General features: G+C 38.8%; 1 protein-coding gene across 1 annotated transcript in view; it reads left to right on the top strand.

Annotated features, from left to right (window-relative positions):
• LOC138952790 (lysosomal proton-coupled steroid conjugate and bile acid symporter SLC46A3-like) overlaps positions 1 to 18813 on the top strand; it is a 31462-nt gene extending 12649 nt beyond the window's left edge. The window contains exons 4-5 of the mRNA XM_070324530.1: positions 5591 to 14517; positions 15007 to 18813. Of these exons, the coding sequence (XP_070180631.1) occupies positions 5591 to 5780 (190 nt within the window). The 3' untranslated portion in view covers positions 5781 to 14517; positions 15007 to 18813. The remainder of the gene's footprint in view (positions 1 to 5590; positions 14518 to 15006) is intronic.
• Positions 18814 to 19514: the final 701 nt, after the last annotated feature.

The following is a 19514-nucleotide window of genomic DNA, read 5'->3' as shown; positions in this document are numbered from 1 at the left end:
CTTGACTGGTTTTGGTGCATTGCGTAATATAAAAAGTGTTCCTTGACTTTTTGTGAGTAGTTTAGTAAAAACGTTAGAACACCAGAATTTTCATCACATCATAACCAAATTTGAACACAGCTAAGTTCAATATGCAGTTACAATACCTGCCTCCAAAAATAAGATGTTTCCTTATTGCTTACTCTACACTTATTCCCGCCCCAACCCCACCCCCATGATTTGACTGACACAAAAGTGAACAGTCATTTGGGGGCCCAGTAGGTCAGTTGGTAGAGTAAGTTTGAAAGGGGGGTGTACTGAGAATTTAAAAGTGTAAATGGAGGTCGCGAAGCATGCCCGAGACTGATAGGGGAGACTGATAGGGGGTACGGACGGCATGCCACCCCCCACCAAAAACTTTTTGTAGGAAGGAGCAAAATGGTGCTATCCGAGATTAAAAATTGCCAAGAACTCATCTTACCGAATTCCCAAGTAAAGATGTCAAATGTTTTATTTCTATTTTTTTACGAATTTTTGTTTTAGCTGGTGCACGTGCAACCCCGCCATCGTCTACCCCTTGTCACACACACACACACACACACACACACACACACACACACACACACACACACACACACACACACACACACACACAGTGACTGTCACACACTGCTTCTACCACTCTTTTTCTGCCAGTAAGGTTAGATTGGTGGGATGGGGTACTCTGAGGGTAAGGGATTTGGGCGTAGGAGTGACGGGAGGGGTGGGTTTCGGTGGTTTGCTTGGTGTTATGGCGAGTCACCTTGTTCATATCTATGTACCGGACTGTGAGGCGCAACTTTTTTCCTCAACTTGAACCCCTGCACCCTATTGACCGGTATCGGCTTATGTATGGCTAAAGAAGAGAACACATGTACCCACATCGCTATATAAAGAAACATAACACTCCCTCTCTTGTGATAATGCATGTTTCTGGTACTATCACCCTGTTCGAGTTTCATCTCAGACATCAAAGGAGACCGCAGCCTCATACGGTCATTGACCCGGGGTAAGAAGAGTCAGTGTCTGTAAACTGGGGCAGGCAGAGTTTCCTCTCAGACATCAAAGGAAAGGAGACCGTCTCATAGATAAAACTCGGTCATTGACCCGGGTAAGATGATTTACAACCCAAGCCGATCTTGATCTGTTCAAGTCAAAAGCAAAGTGACGGATACGAAGAAGTTTACCAAAAAACATTGATCCCAAGGACACAGGTTGTTACTATACAAAGCTGTTCGGTTAGATTCAATCAAAGCTGCACCCACATTGATCCGAACGTCAACCATCGATGACACATGCAACTTCATGGCAATGTGAAAAAAGACATCACAATGTGAATGTCGTCACATATCTAGTTAGTTTTGTTTTTGAGTCACAGCAAAAAAACGGAGCAAGTCTGCGGCATTTATTGCACTGAAAATTTTAATGAAGCGGGTTTTCTGAACATATTTATTTGTGGTTGTAAGTCAATGGCATCGCTGGGCTGTATGCTTCGATCCTACGACAAAGGCTAAACATTCACCGCATTTTGGCGCATTTTACTGCCAAAAGTAGGGTGTCCTTTTCGACGGGGTTATTGAAAAATCACCTTGGGGGTAGGTGTAAAATCTTGTGTACATTGCCAAATCATATCTCATTCAAAAGAGCAAGGCCTGTTCTTTATTCTGACTTATGGGTTACTGCATTCCTTCGATGCTCTGTCATTTACACTTGCTTGTAAAAAGGCAATGTTTGAGTCTTTCTTGCATTAAACTTAAAGACCTGCTGGATTTGTAGAAGTCAAAACAACAGGTAACTGTCCAGTCTTTTAGCTTTCGTTCCATATATTTTGTTTGTCTGTACGTATATCGATTGAAGGGTGCCCCCGAAATGATTTGTAAACACAACATTCGCAGGCTTCAAAAACGCCATTGAAAAGCTCGTTCACGCGTGTTTTAGATCTATTTACTTGGCTGACTATAACCGTCGTACCTGCCCAAGGCTGCTTCGCAGAAAAAAAATCACTACCAGATTCGGAATGCTGAGGAATTGTTTTGCATGATAGTCATGGTTTAATGATATTGATAATAAAACCTTATTGTGCGCAATTACTCTGTTGTTCGATTATATTAATTCAATAATATTTATTTTTATTTCTGCATTTCAATACCTGCAATGAGTAAGCCTTAAAGTCATGAATGACTCAAGATGAAATGGTTTTAACAACAATCATAAACCTTTGAACACATTATTTTCCCCAATTCCTATTTCCCCTAGTGAAAACTGGAATTCCCATCTCCACTGAAACTGGATTCCCGTTTGCACAAGGGCAAACTGGAATTCCAATCTTCACTAACAAATATCCATTGGAGATGAGAATTCTAGTTTGCCCTAGTGTAAACTGGAATTCTAATCTCCACTAGTGCGATTCGGAATCTCACTGGATTCTCATTTCCAATGTGACAGATATTGTATACAGTTGTAAACAATATCTGGCATTTAGGATTCGTACTCAAGCATAGTGCTTATTGAACAGGCTTTCTTGGTGGATTCAAAACATTTTGGACAGGCATGAGCAAGTTCCAAAATATTCACTCGCCTTGTGGGCTTGTGAATTTCAAAATTGACTAGCCCACAAACAAATTCACTCGCCCACAAAAATGAGTTACCAAAGAACAAAACAAATTGTTTGGGTAGCAAAGTTTTATTCAACCATATTAGATGTAACCCATGGATCAGGTTGCTAGCAGTGCGCATTTGGGCACAGAAGTAATCAAGAAGAGGAAAACAACAAACAAAACAGATCATTAAACCAAAATCACAGGGAGATCATTTTGCAAGGAAATGTCTGGATTCACAAATATGCATCGGAATCATCATCTTTCTCAAGGCCAAGTTTCAGAGGGAGATGATGAGTGATGATGCTGAATTCGTCCATCTCATCTTCACTCTCTTTGTTGTGCTTAAAGTTGTCTGATCCCAATACAAACAATGTCAGCTTCAACACAGCACAGAACAAGTTTTCAAACTGAAACACTTAATTTCCGTTCTAAAACACACTAACTTACAGTACTTGCAAATCCATTCAAACGTGGTGAAAGGCGTGCAGGTCGCCAAGGTAAGTGATTCCGGACAAATGATAGGAACACCGCGAATGTGGACAGTGTCAGTGTGTGCGCGTGTGTGTGACCAAAAACGTAACAACTCCGGGATGAAACATCTGTGTGCTCACTCTCACTCAAACTCAACAATCATCACTCAACATGAGACACACATGAACATGTACCTGAATATGTCACTTTATTGTCTAAACGTGAAGCAGCATGAAAGTTGCGAAAGAAACAAATTGAAACACCATAAAATGTACAAGACTTAAAAAAAAAAATAAAAAAAATAAAAAAATCGATCAATTTTCTTAATACGAATTTTGGTTAAGACGAACTTTTTTTCCGATCCCCAGTGATTCGTCTTAAGCGAGTTCGACTGTACTTGCAAATCCATTCAAACGTGGTGAAAGGCGTGCAGGTCTTTGCAAGTGCCTGTACCGATCACATCAATTGAGCGACACGAGCACGCTAGTCTTGCGTTAGCTTGTGCATAGCGTGTCCCCCTTGGTGTCTTCGACCTTTTTGACTCACATGCGAAGCAAAAGTGAGTCTATGTACTCACCCGAGTCGTCCGTCCGTCCGGCCGGCCGGCCGGCCGGCCGGAAAACTTTAACGTTGGATATTTCTTGGACACTATTCAGTCTATCAGTACCAAATTTGGCAAGATGGTGTATGATGACAAGGCCCCAAAAAACATACATAGCATCTTGACCTTGCTTCAAGGTCAAGGTCGCAGGGGCCATAAATGTTGCCTAAAAAACAGCTATTTTTCACATTTTTCCCATTTTCTCTGAAGTTTTTGAGATTGAATACCTCACCTATATATGATATATAGGGCAAAGTAAGCCCCATCTTTTGATACCAGTTTGGTTTACCTTGCTTCAAGGTCAAGGTCACAGGAGCTCTTCAAAGTTGGATTGTATACATATTTTGAAGTGACCTTGACCCTGAACTATGGAAGATAACTGTTTCAAACTTAAAAATTATGTGGGGCACATGTTATGCTTTCATCATGAGACACATTTGGTCACATATGATCAAGGTCAAGGTCACTTTGACCCTTATGAAATGTGACCAAAATAAGGTAGTGAACCACTAAAAGTGACCATATCTCATGGTAGAAAGAGCCAATAAGCACCATTGTACTTCCTATGTCTTGAATTAACAGCTTTGTGTTGCATGACCTTGGATGACCTTGACCTTGGGTCAAGGTCACATGTATTTTGGTAGGAAAAATGTGTAAAGCAGTTCTTAGTGTATGATGTCATTGCTAGGTTTAGTTATTGGTCAAGCATGTGAGTCGTATGGGCTTTGCCCTTCTTGTTGTTTGAGTTTACTCATTTTTGTGTGTTTTGTTGGTGAGACTTTGATGTTTCGTGGGCACGTATGTTTTCTAGCTTAAATTTGTCAGTACCAACAACGAATGGCCCCTTTCTCTCCTTCTCAGAAGCGGCATGCTTTTCGCAAGCAGTACACAACATGACGGTTTTTTCCCGATCATAGTTTAGCCAGTCTCTCTGCTCACCAGAGTCAGATTTTGTCCAGTCTGCCTGGAGTCATACTTTTTCAGTCTCTCGGAATCCGTTCCCTCTGGTTTGGCTTTTTTCTTTGGGGGCTGGCAGTTGTCCAAGTATTTCCACATGTTTACAGCTTCAGATCTGCCTTAGGCTGCCGAGACACGCGTGCTGCGTCGACAATTCTGATTGGTTAAAATCGCGTCAAGGAAAGTCTTGATTACCCCGAAATACGGTTCTGGTAATTCTGATTGGTTCATGGTCACTAAAGAGAATTTCCCGATCACCTCGATCTGGAGCTCCGATCACATCTAATATAATTGTAGCAGTCGTAGACGACAACGTGCTTCCGAACAGACAATCGTCGCTCGGAAAATGATAATACCACAGACCCACAATGTTCACTCGCCAAGTGGGCGATCATTATAAGACTTTCTACTCACCCACACTCATTTCTGGTCGCCTGTGGCGATTGGGCGACCGATCTTGCTCATGCCTGTTGGACCACCAGTTCTGTACTCAAATGCTAAGGAGACATTTTTGGTGTGAACTGGGATACAGAACCCTGAAATACATAAGCTTGCCCAATGGCTTTTTTTGTTGAAAGATATTTTGAAAAAAGGTGAGACTGATGTTTGAACTTGGCCAGAGTGGATTGAAAATCAATATATAAAGAGGTATACATGTAGTTCATTTGCACAGGTCAAGTGAAAAGAAAGCTCAACATCCTTAAAATAAATTATTCTGTGGACCAGAAACTGCAACTGCTCCTCAACCAGGTTCATGTAGTCACCTACCAACATTTAGTTGGCAATGGCATTGTGTTGACTGATTTGTTAGTTGTGAAATGTTGTATCTTCATGCTTTCACAGATTCAAAAATAGAAACGGATGAGGATATCTGCTTTATTGGGACAGGCGGAAACATGATTTTGGTTGCAGGGTACTCATTACTCTTTTTGTGTTATTTCAGTGGTCTGCGGCAAATGGAAAAGAACAGCCCGGTGGAGTATGAACCAATGGGCAATGGACCTGAACCTGCAGAAATTATCCAGACATCTACAGCTGACCAAACAGAAACCGCCATGCTCCCCAGAGATCTGACTCAAGAGCCAATCAGCTTTATCGCACTTAATCAAAGCCAGAACGACAATTTTACTTAAGTCTTTGTGTGTGTATAACTGTTTGATCTTAAAGTGTTACAGTGACACAAGAAGGGGAGACGGGGTGTATACAATGTGTTTTTTCCCTGCACTTGACCTAATGTGCTTGCCAGAGCCTGACAGTGAAATGATTTGAAGTTGACTTTATTTTGTGTTGAAAATCTCCTCTGTGTCATCTGTTGGGCGGTTAACAACAACAACATGTTTGTACTGTTTACAATTTACAACGGAAAACATTTTTTCAGTGAACGAAGAGCATAAAAAAAGCATAGTTAATTTGATCTGGTTGATGGGGAATTATCATGCAGTATGTTTCTCTATTTTTCAAATTTTGCAGCTAGCTAGCTTATATGTTTTGCTTTAATTCTGAGAAACTCAATTTGTTTCTTGCTTGAAATGTGTGTCATGCAATACTACAGTCCCGCATTTTTGTTCTTTTGTGCTTGTCATTGACTCCAGTCTTTATTTTGCCTGCAAGGTGATCAAATCACAAAGAGTGCACAATTTGTCCAGAGGGTATTTCACTTCCATTTACGGTCTGAAGTTTTACTTTTTGAATGGATTATGCATTGAAACCTTTGGTTGTGAGGCTGCTAAAATCTTTCATATCGTTTCTTGCATTTTTGTGTGTTAAAAGTTTTGTTGTGGAAGTGTGTTGGTTTACCATGGTTCTTACCAGATGTGATGAAGCGTATGAGAGGTTCAATTGTCCTGGGTGAAGAAATGCAGTGTATAGAGAAAAGCAGGGTTGGCGTCCTGTTTGTATTATTATCTTGCAGAGAAAGGATTTTTTCCAGCTTTGTGGGGATTCTTAAATGTTTATTAAAAGCTTTACCAATGCTTCAGCCATGATCATTTTTGGTGATCTGTACTTTTACTATTACTGTAGCTATTGAATAGAATCTAAACATAAAATACAATGTATATGTATTTTCTTATACACTTGTGATTCGTACCGTATCTGTGTTCTGCCTTTCACTTTGTTACATTTTTACTATAAATTATACATATTTTTCACAATAGTTTTACTTCACTGTTATTGCTTTTGCTTTTTGTTATGGGATATAGAGGAACTTGATTTGAAACTCATCTGACACCTGCAATTAATGCTTAACTACAAATGCTTCTACATCTGTATGATTTATGTGTTGGATGTATGATTATGTACATATTTACAAATCATGTGTGCACAAGAGGAAATTAGACGGATTTGACACAGCGGTATTAAGGAACATGTACACAATACCTTTTTCAAAACATCTTTCTTCTGACATAAAACACTAACCTGGTGTTTAAATCTATGAATAATTAATTTTGTCATTCAACGCTTGCTCTTAGCCGTGTGTGACCCCCCGCGGGTTAGGGGGAAGAATTTTCCCGATGCTCACCAGCATGTCGTAAGAGGCGACTAACGGATTCTGTTTCTCCTTTTACCCTTGTTAAGTGTTTCTTGTATAGAATATCGTCAATGTTTGTAAAGATTTTAGTCAAGCAGTATGTAAGAAACGTTAAGTCCTTTGTACTGGAAACTTGCATTCTCCCAGTAAGGTAATATATTGTACTATGTTGCAAGCCCCTGGAGCAATTTTTTTATTAGTGCTTTTGTGAACAAGAAACAATTAACAAGTGGCTCTATCCCATCTCCCCCCCCCCCCCCCCCCCCCCCTTCCCCGTCGCGATATAACCTTCGTGGTTGAAAACAACGTTAAACACCAAATAAAGAAATAAAGAAAGCCTTGTGTGTTTTTCAGTCATTGATGCATTCAAATACGCAACAAAGTGATGTGCAATGGACATGTCTGATGTTCTGTTTGTCAACTCACAGCATCAACTCATCAGTTCATACCATGATATTGTACTCTGTCACTAGTCCTGGTGCATTTCATACAGAAACACCCACCTTCTTGCCAAGAGGGGTTTTATATAGATCTACTTGCCAAGTTTACACCATTGTGAAGGTTGAAACGTTGAACATATGCATATACTCCGTTTTTGTTGTGAGCAGGGAGAAAGAGAGAGTTATGGCACAATATCTACCAGGCTGTGCTTACAGTTTTAGAGACCTGTTGTTATTATATTCGGATGGAAGGTTGTTCTTGTATTCGCTTTTTGTTTGTCATTCACAGCTGTGTGCAGTGAAGGTTTTTACTGGAGACCGATGTTTTTTATAACTGTGGTGTTATTTTGCTGTTCATTTAACTTTATTTTTGCTTTTTTTTAAAATTGTTTACTTTATGAACCCTGCGTGTGCCAAGAACACTTCTGAAGGTTGTCAGTTTGTCCTCATGTCAAGGAAGTTGGGGGTTTTCTCGATATGTGTGTTTTCAAATGCTTTTGTTGGTTGGTGGATTAGAGTTTAGATCATGCAGCACAAGTTGGTCAGATGTTAAGAGTAGCAAGCTATGGTTATAAGGCTGCGTGTACATGGATAGAAGCAAAAAAAGATGTGTTGTTTTTCACGTTGATATCACAAATAAGTATTTTTCTGAATATCTGTGTGCTAAGAAGCTTCGGCTAGTCGTGACCTAGGTCTTAAGTCATATGGCTCAAGTTTTCTAATCTGGTCAAATGTTTAAAACAGCAAACTATGTTTGGAAGGTTTTGGTTAGTTGGTGACTCAGATCCTTGTTCATGTTGAACAAGCAGTCAAGCTTTCTAATCTTGTCAAGTGTGAAAACTAGCAACTGTGTTTAGAAGGCCAGGTTGCTGCTTTTCTGCATTGATAATCGCAAAAAGACTGGCCTTTTTTCCATTAGATATCACCTCTAAGCAGCAGAAGGCATGGGCAATATTTAACATACTTTTGAAGAAAGCTTAGTCAAAAGCTTTTTTAATGCAATGGCCACCAAAGTCAGCTTTTAATATTGTTAGGTGGGTGGTGAGAAGGGATTGACCTCTGAATCATTTCACACTTTTTTTGGTATTCCATTGTTTGTTTCTTATGTTTGTCACACAAGGTATGCCACTAAACGCTTTTTTTTTATTTTTATAGCAGTGTGTTTTTGTCGGGATGACACATCAGTTCTCTCCTCTGAAGATAGGAGTGTTCCATTACACCTGCACTGTATTTGTTTGCTGTTGTTGGGTTGGGGTTTTTCAGTTTGGATTGTGTCCTTTTTATATTTAGTCAAGTTTTGACTAAATATTTTAACATCGAGGGGGAATCGAAACGAGGGTCGTGGTGTATGTGCGTGTGTGCGTGCGTGTGTGTGTGTGTGTAGAGCGATTCAGACTAAACTACTGGACCGATCTTTATGAAATTTGACATGAGAGTTCCTGGGTATGAAATCCCCGAACGTTTTTTTCATTTTTTTGATAAATGTCTTTGATGACGTCATATCCGGCTTTTCGTGAAAGTTGAGGCGGCACTGTCACGCCCTCATTTTTCAACCAAATTGGTTGAAATTTTGGTCAAGTAATCTTCGACGAAGCCCGGACTTCGGTATTGCATTTCAGCTTGGTGGCTTAAAAATTAATTGATGACTTTGGTCATTAAAAATCTGAAAATTGTAAAAAAAAATAAAAATTTATAAAACGATCCAAATTTACGTTTATCTTATTCTCCATCATTTGCTGATTCCAAACACATATAAATATGTTATATTCGGATTAAAAACAAGCTCTGAAAATTAAATATATAAAAATTATTATCAAAATTTTTTTTTCAAAATCAATTTAAAAACACTTTCATCTTATTCCTTGTCGGTTCCTGATTCCAAAAATATATAGATATGATATGTTTGGATTAAAAACACGCTCAGAAAGTTAAAACGAAGAGAGGTACAGAAAAGCGTGCTATCCTTCTCAGCGCAACGAATACCCCGCTCTTCTTGTCAATTCCACGGGCACTGCCTTTGCCACGGGCGGTGGAGTGACGATGCTACGAGTATACGGTCTTGCTGCGTTGCGTTGCGTTCAGTTTCATTCTGTGAGTTCGACAGCTACTTGACTAAATATTGTATTTTCGCCTTACGCGACTTGTTCTTTTTTTGACTCACATGCGAAGCAAAAGTGAGGCTATGTACTCACCCGAGTCGTCCGTCCGTCCGTCCCCCCCGTCCGTCCGGCCGTCCGGAAAACTTTAACGTTGGATATTTCTTGGACACTATTCAGTCTATCAGTACCAAATTTGGCAAGATGGTGTATGATGACAAGGCCCCAAAAAACATACATAGCATCTTGACCTTGCTTCAAGGTCAAGGTCGCAGGGGCCATAAATGTTGTCTAAAAAACAGCTTTTTTTCACATTTTTCCCATTTTCTCTGAAGTTTTTGAGATTTAATACCTCACCTATATATGATATATAGGGCAAAGTAAGCCCCATCTTTTGATACCAGTTTGGTTTACCTTGCTTCAAGGTCAAGGTCACAGGAGCTCTTCAAAGTTGGATTGTAGACATATTTTGAAGTGACCTTGACCCTGAACTATAGAAGATAACTGTTTCAAACTTAAAAATTATGTGGGGCACATGTTATGCTTTCATCATGAGACACATTTGGTCACATATGATCAAGGTCAAGGTCACTTTGACCCTTATGAAATGTGACCAAAATAAGGTAGTGAACCACTAAAAGTGACCATATCTCATGGTAGAAAGAGCCAATAAGCACCATTGTACTTCCTATGTCTTGAATTAACAGCTTTGTGTTGCATGACCTTGGATGACCTTGACCTTGGGTCAAGGTCACATGTATTTTGGTAGGAAAAATGTGTAAAGCAGTTCTTAGTGTATGATGTCATTGCTAGGTTTAGCTGAAGGTCAAGGTCATGTAAAGGTCAAGGTCAAGCATGTGAGTCGTATGGGCTTTGCCCTTCTTGTCTTTTTTTGAGTGTGATGACTCACATCACCTATAGATAGCAGCAATCAATTTACACCTGTGCTTTTATTTTTTATGTTCTTAGTATTTGTTTCAATTCTGATTGTTTGCTTTTCTTATACAGTGGTCGCCGCTTAATAAAACCACTTCTGGACCGACGAAAAATGGCTTTAATAAGCGGCGGATTTATTAACCGGCGGTCCAGGAATACGTCATTTTCGAAAGAAAAAAAATCTCTTTTGTTTACGTCACTCAGTCACTTTCTTTCGTCATTTACACTTGTTTGAATCTAAACAAAACTTCACGAAGGATGTTGAACTTTTGTTTTAATTATGTACATGTACGTGTACTTTGATCACTTCGGTACATCAATAATTTTACTGTCACCGTCACGAACCATTACTCGTCAGAGAAGAACGATTTTATGAGTGTTTGTTTGTTGGTCGTCTTCCACATCAGAACAAGATAATGTGAGTTTTAGTCACAAACTACGTGATTTCTCTGAGAAAACTGGCTTTAATAAGCGGCGGGTTGGTTTTATTAACCGGCTTTTTCTAATACATAAGATATAGTGATAAATCCGGACCGTCTGAAATCGGCTTTTATAAGCGGCTGGCTCTATTAATCGCGGTTTTATTAAGCGGCGTCCACTGTATTTAGTCTTTGCTTGGATTTTAGCTTGAAATATCCTAAATATTTGAATGTATGCATAATCCAACATGTACGTTGTACTCACTTTCATGTTATGAAAACCCAATTTTTATTGATATTTGTAAAGTGTTTCCAGTATTTGTTCATGTTGTTCAGTTTCATTTGTGTCATGTTTTCATTATCCCAAATGGCATGTTTTCTGTGTTCGGTGCCCATCAGAATTATGTGCATACAGCTGACAGGATAAATCAAAACAATATCAAAATAAGACCCCCCGCGGGTTAGGGGGAAGAATTTACCCGATGCATGTCGTAAGAGGCGACTAACGGATTCTGTTTCTCTTTTTACCCTTGTTAAGTGTTTCTTGTATAGAATATAGTAAATTTTTGTAAAGATTTTAGTCAAGCAGTATGTAAGAAATGTTAAGTCCTTTGAACTGGAAATTTGCATTCTCCCAGTAAGGTAATACATTGTACTACGTTTCAAGCCCCTGGAGCAAATTTTTGATTAGTGCTTTTGTGAACAAGAAACAATTGACAAGTGGCTCCATCCCATCTCCCCCCTTTCCCCGTCGCGATATAACCTTCGTGGTTGAAAACGACGTTAAACACCAAATAAAAAATTTAAAATCAAAATAAGAACAGAACATTCGTTTCAAATAAGTGTACATTTTTATCAGATTTTTATATAAAAAAACACGTTCAAATGGCTGTAGCTGTTTACCAAAGCGAAGTAATTACTTCCTCATAAGTACAGTGGTACTACCTGCAATGAAAGGACACCCTTGGTACCAGCCAAAAGTGTCCCTAGATTGCAGGTGGCCTGTCACAACAAGTATATTGTTGGTAAAAATAAAATAGAACCAGGTGTCCTTTATTGAAAGGTGTCCTCATTGCACCATTGACTAGTATTAAACTCAGATGTGTGACCTAGAACAGTGACTGCTGAGATGGCACAAGCTGTGCTAAAAGTCACTTTTTGGGGTGTTACAGTATGATAATGTTAAGAAATTAACAAATAGCGACAGGTACATGTAATATATTGTGATTAACCCTTTTACTTTAAATCAGTATCAGTGTTTACATGATGAACCTGGCTTTTTTGTTTTCACCAGTGTGAGCTTAAGAGATGTAGTTTTTATAGGCTAGGCCAGTGAGTTCAGAATAAAGTGAGTAGCTAAATACTTGATTGTGGAACGTAACTGATGAAGTATTGTTGTCTCTCACCAAAGTCACAGAAATATTTTTGGGGCATAAAACTATTTCTTGTGACTAAGCAATTTAGCAACAAAGAAACCATTGTAGATTGTGTGTATGTGTCTAATTGAAAGGACAGCTTGTTACATGGCAAAGCCCCGACAGGTCAACATGATCATGAACAAGGAAAAGATAGTACGCACCTTAATTTACCTTTATTGCAACTGGTCCTGGAAGTCAAACTGTGTTTGTAAAACTGTCAACATGACTCATAATAGTAATCCTGCACAAACAATATTGTTGTGATTAACATATTCACAGTGTGAAGTTGTAGAGTTTACACTGTGCACATTGATGAACATATTGTGAGTATTACTCAAGAGCTTGTTTGTTCTATTTCTTGTTCCAGTGTTGCTTTGCTTTGTAAGCTTGAGGTTGTGAGCCTGTTTTTATTATTTCATTACTGATACATTTATATTGAATTAATATCAGGCTGATGTCTTTCTCTATGGAGTTTTTATACCCTAGTTATACCAGCTGAAGTTTTTTATTTACCCCCCGCGGGTTAGGGGGAGTCCCATATTGGTTGGGACGAGAAAGAATTTACCCGATGCTCCCCAGAGGCGACTAACGGATTCTGTTTCTCCTTTTTACCCTTGTTAAGTGTTTCTTGTGTAGAATATAGTCAATTTTTGTAAAGATTTTAGTCAAGCAGTATGTAAGAAATGTCAAGTCCTTTGTACTGGAAACTTGCATTCTCCCAGTAAGGTAATATATTGTACTACGTTGCAAGCCCCTGGAGCAAATTTTTTATCAGTGCTTTTGTGAACAAGAAACAATTGACAAGTGGCTCTATCCCATCTCCCCCCTTCCCCCGTCGCGATATAACCTTCGTGGTTGAAAACGACGTTAAACACCAAATAAAGAAAGAAAGTGTTTTATTTTGTTACTTTGTCATAAAAATGATTACATAGATGTTTTACCCATTGTGTTACCCTTTATTGTAGTCTTTGCTTGGCATAATCTTGTAGAAGAAATATAACTGAGCCTGTTTTAATTAGAGTTTATATTTTTCATGCCCATGTTCATTCCATTAGCGTTGTAATCACTGTTTCTATTTACTACCTTAACTTCCAACATTCCTTCACCCACTGATGCTAGAAATATTGCCAAGAATGATGGGGAATTTGTGAAAAGATTTGGCAGATTTTCCCTTTCAAAGCAGATTGTGCTGGAACAAACAGTTCTTTTTTTTTTTGTACATGAAATTTACATTACATCATGAAAAGCATTTGCAACATGGTATTTGTGGAACTTAGCATCTGATGTTATAAGTACATACGTATAGACCAGGTACTTAACATCTGATTAAAAAGTACATACTACTTTTTACAGTAATTTTTTGAATTTTTGGCACAGAGTTTTTCATTTGAAATGAATTGTTTTTAAAACTAAGGGTTTTCTGTGTTATTATGGAAGGAATGTAAAGCTCTTTCCTCTTTTTGTTCCCCGGTAATACATACACAAACATTGCACAAACATTTCTTCAATATACAAACATACATCCCATGAGCTGCTTCTTTGTCTCTGTGAGTCTTGTGTGCAAACATTTTGTTTTTGTACGCTAGAAGAATACAAGCACACTAAAGATTGTCATCTTATTTTGCCAAGATCAGACATTGACTCTTGGCCTGCACAAACTTATTGTAACCTTGGTCATCAAATAATCCATCCATAATGTTAGAAATAGCTAATGTTTGTAACCTAAACTTTTTTTCTTTTTTTCTTTTTTTTATAAATATAATAGCTCACTTCAGAAAAAAAGTGTTGCTCATGGTATTTTAAGGTTACATAATCCTTGGTGATGGATTGTATGGCATTTCATTCATACTTCGACAGTGAGAATATGAATGACGTCTCCAATAACGACTTACATGTTCCCATGTACGTACTGTCTGAGCATGGATAAAATTCAAACAAGTCATCAGCGGGAATGTGGCCTATAGCTATACATACAGAATGGTGAATACCTCGTTCCCATTGTAAGCAGTCTTTATTTCCCTTGTAGATTAGGTCCAGAGCACCCCGCAGTGGGGCACTGCGGTTATGAAATTAAAGGCCCCTCCTGTTTTTGGAACCGCAGGAGCTTTCTAGTTTGCTGTTAGGTAGATTTTTGGTTCCTCTTTCCTGTCATGCTCTCTTTTTCTTCATGAATTCTTTTCTTTTTTCTGCCTTCTTGCTCATTCACCTGTATTTTTTCCAAAAATCTCTTCTCTTGCCGCTTGTCTCGCGATTCATGTATAGTTTAATCTGTTAGTGTTCTGATGTAAGTCCAGCAGTAGATAGGTTAAGCCTATTTTAACATACTGGAAACTGGTAATCTTCCAGTAGGTATTAATTTAGTTTTACTAAAGCCTGCTGGGACACAAGTAATGGGTTAGTGCATTTGTAAACAGGAATCGCTTGACAAGTGGCCCCCTTCATCCCCCCCTTCCTCGTCCTGATATGGCTCTGCGTAGTCGGCTGGACGTTAAGCAACAAATAAACAAACAAACAAACAAGGTCCAGAGCATAGCAAACGCTGAACACATTTTCTCAAGTAAATAGTGCACTCACATTTTTTAAGGGTTCTGAATCTTATATGAATGACAGAAACTGAATGGCATTCAGAAAAAAAATATCATTATTTAGTCTTTCACCTAAAACTTGCATTCTTTTCGTTTTTTTCTGCTTTGTGCAACCCCCCGCGGGTTAGGGGGAAGAATTTACCCGATGCTCCCCAGCATGTCATAAGAGGCGACTAACGGATTCTGTTTCTCCTTTTACCCTTGTTAAATGTTTCTTGTATAGAATATAGTCAATTTTTGTAAAGATTTTAGTCAAGCAGTATGTAAGAAATGTTAAGTCCTTTGTACTGGAAACTTGCATTCTCCCAGTAAGGTAATATATTGTACTACGTTGCAAGCCCCTGGAGCAAATTTTTGATTAGTGCTTTTGTGAACAAGAACCAATTGACAAGTGGCTCTATCCCATCTCCCCCCTTTCCCCGTCGCGATATAACCTTCGTGGTTGAAAACGACGTTAAACACCAAATAAAGAAAGATGCTTTGTGCAATAAATCTGATAATGTGATTGTGTGTGTTTGCATAGATTGTTTGTGTGTGTTTGCAGAATGTCACTCAGCTACAAGGTGATGGTTTTAAAACCGTGTTCTGGTTAGTTTGCCCTTCGTGAGTAAAGCTACAATTAAATGAACACATCCTCACACACAAAGAGATGCGCGCACACACATGCACATATGCACACACACACACACACACACACACACACACACACTCACATGTGCATGTTTTTGTGAGTGCAGTCTTGATACAGGGTACAGTGGTATTTTTTCAGATCTCAGTAAATGCAGGAAAATATGTTCGCAGAACAGAGTGGGACTTAATTGAAGGTGAATTTACAGGCTTTATACAGAGAACATATCTGAAAACAACAGATATTAAAGAGGCTGGTATGTGTACCAAAATAAGTATACCTTTCCTTTGTGAAGCAAACAATTTTAATGTTGATGTTAAGTGCTAGCGCTCACAGTGGAACCCTGGTTGTTATATTTATGTGCATAATTTGAAATGCATCAATGATTTTGATTTTGGTAAGAGATGTAGCATGAAAACAGATTTTTTTTCACACCAGCCCTTAACTACATTTCAACAGGTATTTTAGCCATCAGGCATATAAAGCACTTTCATGATTGTGAAATCAGTGACCCATTCTGGTTCAAAGCTAGTCCATCAGGTGAGGTGAAGAATGGTTGACATGCTGGCCAAGAATGGGTTAAATGACAGGTGGATACTTAAAATGACATTTTGATTTTATGATGAATTACTCAACTGATCTATTATTGTGTACTTAATTTGGCCTAATCCCTGCTACATTTCTCTGAGTAAACTTTGCACTCACTCTGCAGTCGGATAGCTTTATAACAAATTTTCAAATTCCCACTAGTAAATCATTACTGATATTTCAATCAAGTCATTAGTTATGTCAAATATCTTATTCAGCTATTTTAATAAACACCATGCAAATAGCTGAATATTTTACAAACTTTTCTTACAGGTAGAAGTAAGAAGAGTTTTGAATGTCGCACCAAATATAAGATAGATTGTTTAAAGGGGGATCACTAATACGTTCATATTGAACTTACCATGCATGGTTATCTGTATGGTTCCCTTGAAGCAACATTGCCTGTTTTAAAGGTAAGTGTTGCATTACTGTTCCTGGTGTGCATTTCATAGAGGTTACATGCCGAGTCTCAGTGAATATAACAAGTAATGGTCAAAGTTAGTGTATCATGAAAAATGCGAGCTTCAGTGAGCTTTTTCATGACTGTGAACTGAGACCATTATTGAGTCACTTGAGAAAAAGTGACTCTATGTAATCGGTCAGTGTTAGTCTGTCCGGCCGGCCGGCCGGCCGGCCGGCCGTCCGTAGACACCACCTTAACGTTGGACTTTTCTCGGAAACTATCAAAGCGATCGGGCTCATATTTTGTTTAGTCGTGACCTCCAATGACCTCTACACTTTAACGATGGTTTCGTTGACCTTTGACCTTTTTCAAGGTCACAGGTCAGCGTCAAAGGAAAAATTAGACATTTTATATCTTTGACAAAGTTCATCGGATGTGATTGAAACTTTGTAGGATTATTCTTTACATCAAAGTATTTACATCTGTAGCCTTTTACGAACGTTATCAGAAAAACAAGGGAGATAACTAGCCTTTTCTGTTCGGCAACACACAACTTAACGTTGGGCTTTTCTCGGAAACTATAAAAGTGACCGGGCTCAAATTTTATGTGAACGTGACTCATTGTGTTGTGAATAGCAATTTCTTCCTGTCCATCTGATGCCTCATATAATATTCAGAACTGCGAAAGTGACTCGATCGAGCGTTTGCTCTTCTTGTTTTTAATATTCACTGAGACGAGGTGTGTAACCTCTTTATTCCTCCTTTCTTCAGTTATTCAAAGAAAAGAGGAGTTTTTGTTCTAAAGTTTGATCGAGTCCTATTCACTCAACCAGTCTACCTGCGCAGGTGATTGATTAATGCACTGTTCCATGAAAATCATTCAATTCTGTTAACACTTCATGTCAGTTACCCTGTTTTGGACTAAAATCAAGTCCACAGTTATGTTGTCATTCTGCTGCGGTGGCAAATGCAGAAATTGTGTGTTCTGTTCATGTTTTGGTATCGATCGCTGAGGAAACTTTCTTGCGTCGAATAAGAGCAGACGAACTTTTGCACCCGTGTTCCAATGTTAAATGCTGTATGAAGTTAGGTTTTCTGGGGCAAAACTGTGTATGAAACCACTTTATGTTCTTTAAATTGATGGGATGTGTGCATTTGGTTGCGTGTGATCTGTTTATAAAATGAAATATTGTACAAAACTGACCGTCAGAAAACTCATTGATTTTATATGGAGATTCATGTGTTCAAGCCTGTAGTTGCTAGTTTAAATGTGGTATGTTTGTATTGTTTGCTCCAGAGATGTATATTTTGTACATTAGAGCGTTCGAAACTTTTCAGTCACAAAAGTAGTCACACAAAGAACAGCTTCTCAACCTATGAGCTATCGAGGATTCGGGCTGTTGCTCAGGCTAGTTATTTGTTTTGTTTCTGAGTGTTTATCAAAAAACAACTAGCCCTACAAGTTTATCCCGCAGTGGGGCACTGCGGTTATGAAATTAAAGGCCCCTCCTGTTTTTGGAACCGCAGGAGCTTTCTAGTTTGCTGTTAGGTAGATTTTTGGTTCCTCTTTCCTGTCATGCTCTCTTTTTCTTCATGAATTCTTTTCTTTTTTCTGCCTTCTTGCTCATTCACCTATATTTTTTCCAAAAATCTCTTCTCTTGCCGCTTGTCTCGCGATTCATGTATAGTTTAATCTGTTAGTGTTCTGATGTAAGTCCAGCAGTAGATAGGTTAAGCCTATTTTAACATACTGGAAACTGGTAATCTTCCAGTAGGTATTAATTTAGTTTTACTAAAGCCTGCTGGGACACAAGTAATGGGTTAGTGCATTTGTAAACAGGAATCGCTTGACAAGTGGCCCCCTTCATCCCCCCCTTCCTCGTCCTGATATGGCTCTGCGTAGTCGGCTGGACGTTAAACAACAAATAAACAAACAAACAAACTACAAGTTTACAGAGGTAAAGAAGCAGAGGGGGGAATAGATAACTAATAACTGGAGCCCATTCAGATGAAAATTCAAAACACTTATTGTCTCGCTATGTTTGTTTGTGTTGTGTTTCATCTGAGTAATAGAGGGACGTTTTTCAGACAAGAATGTCTACTAATAAAGAATTCACAAGGCACTTTTTTTAAGTATGTGTGCGTGTTTGTGTGTGCTTTACATCTCCACACTTCCTCCGAAAGCGGCGTATGGCTGCCTTAATGGCGGGGTAAAAACGGTCATACACGTAAAATTCCACTCGTGCAAAAACATGAGTGTACATGGGAGTTTCAGCCCACGAACGCAGAAGACAGAAGAAGAACATCTCCAAATGCTTATCTGTGTACGCTTTCGGAACTTAAGTAGTTTCATTTTGACAGAGTGTGTTCATGATTTGGTATCGCTGGGGAAACAAATGTTCTTTCTTGCTGGGGGGGGGTTTAGTTAGAGCGATATGTAGTATGTATGGGGGGGGGTATCTATATGCGTATACCGTTTGTAGAATTTATTTGCATTTCCTATCATGCACTGACAAACACACACACACTCAATCACTCACACTTTCATGCGCACTCCGACAAGCGCTCTTGCACGCACACACTCGATGCAAAGACAAAATATACATTGACTGCGTAAAGATGCCTGCATCTAAAATACTGTCCTAAAGTTGTTTACAGATGTCATTCCGTTTTGTTACTAATCAACATAAGAGAATTCCACAAAGAAGGAGATAGGAACTGAGTGATAAGTGTTTGTGTGTAACACACTCTTGCCTATGTGTGTTGTTTGCTTGTGCATGTGATTTTGATATTGTTTGATGATTGCATTACTACGGACCTTGAA

The sequence above is a fragment of the Littorina saxatilis genome, linkage group LG17 (assembly GCF_037325665.1).
Source record: "Littorina saxatilis isolate snail1 linkage group LG17, US_GU_Lsax_2.0, whole genome shotgun sequence".
Lineage (NCBI taxonomy): Eukaryota > Metazoa > Mollusca > Gastropoda > Littorinimorpha > Littorinidae > Littorina > Littorina saxatilis.
Note: the sequence above shows the minus strand (reverse complement) of the source record. Positions and strands in the feature narration are given on the sequence as shown.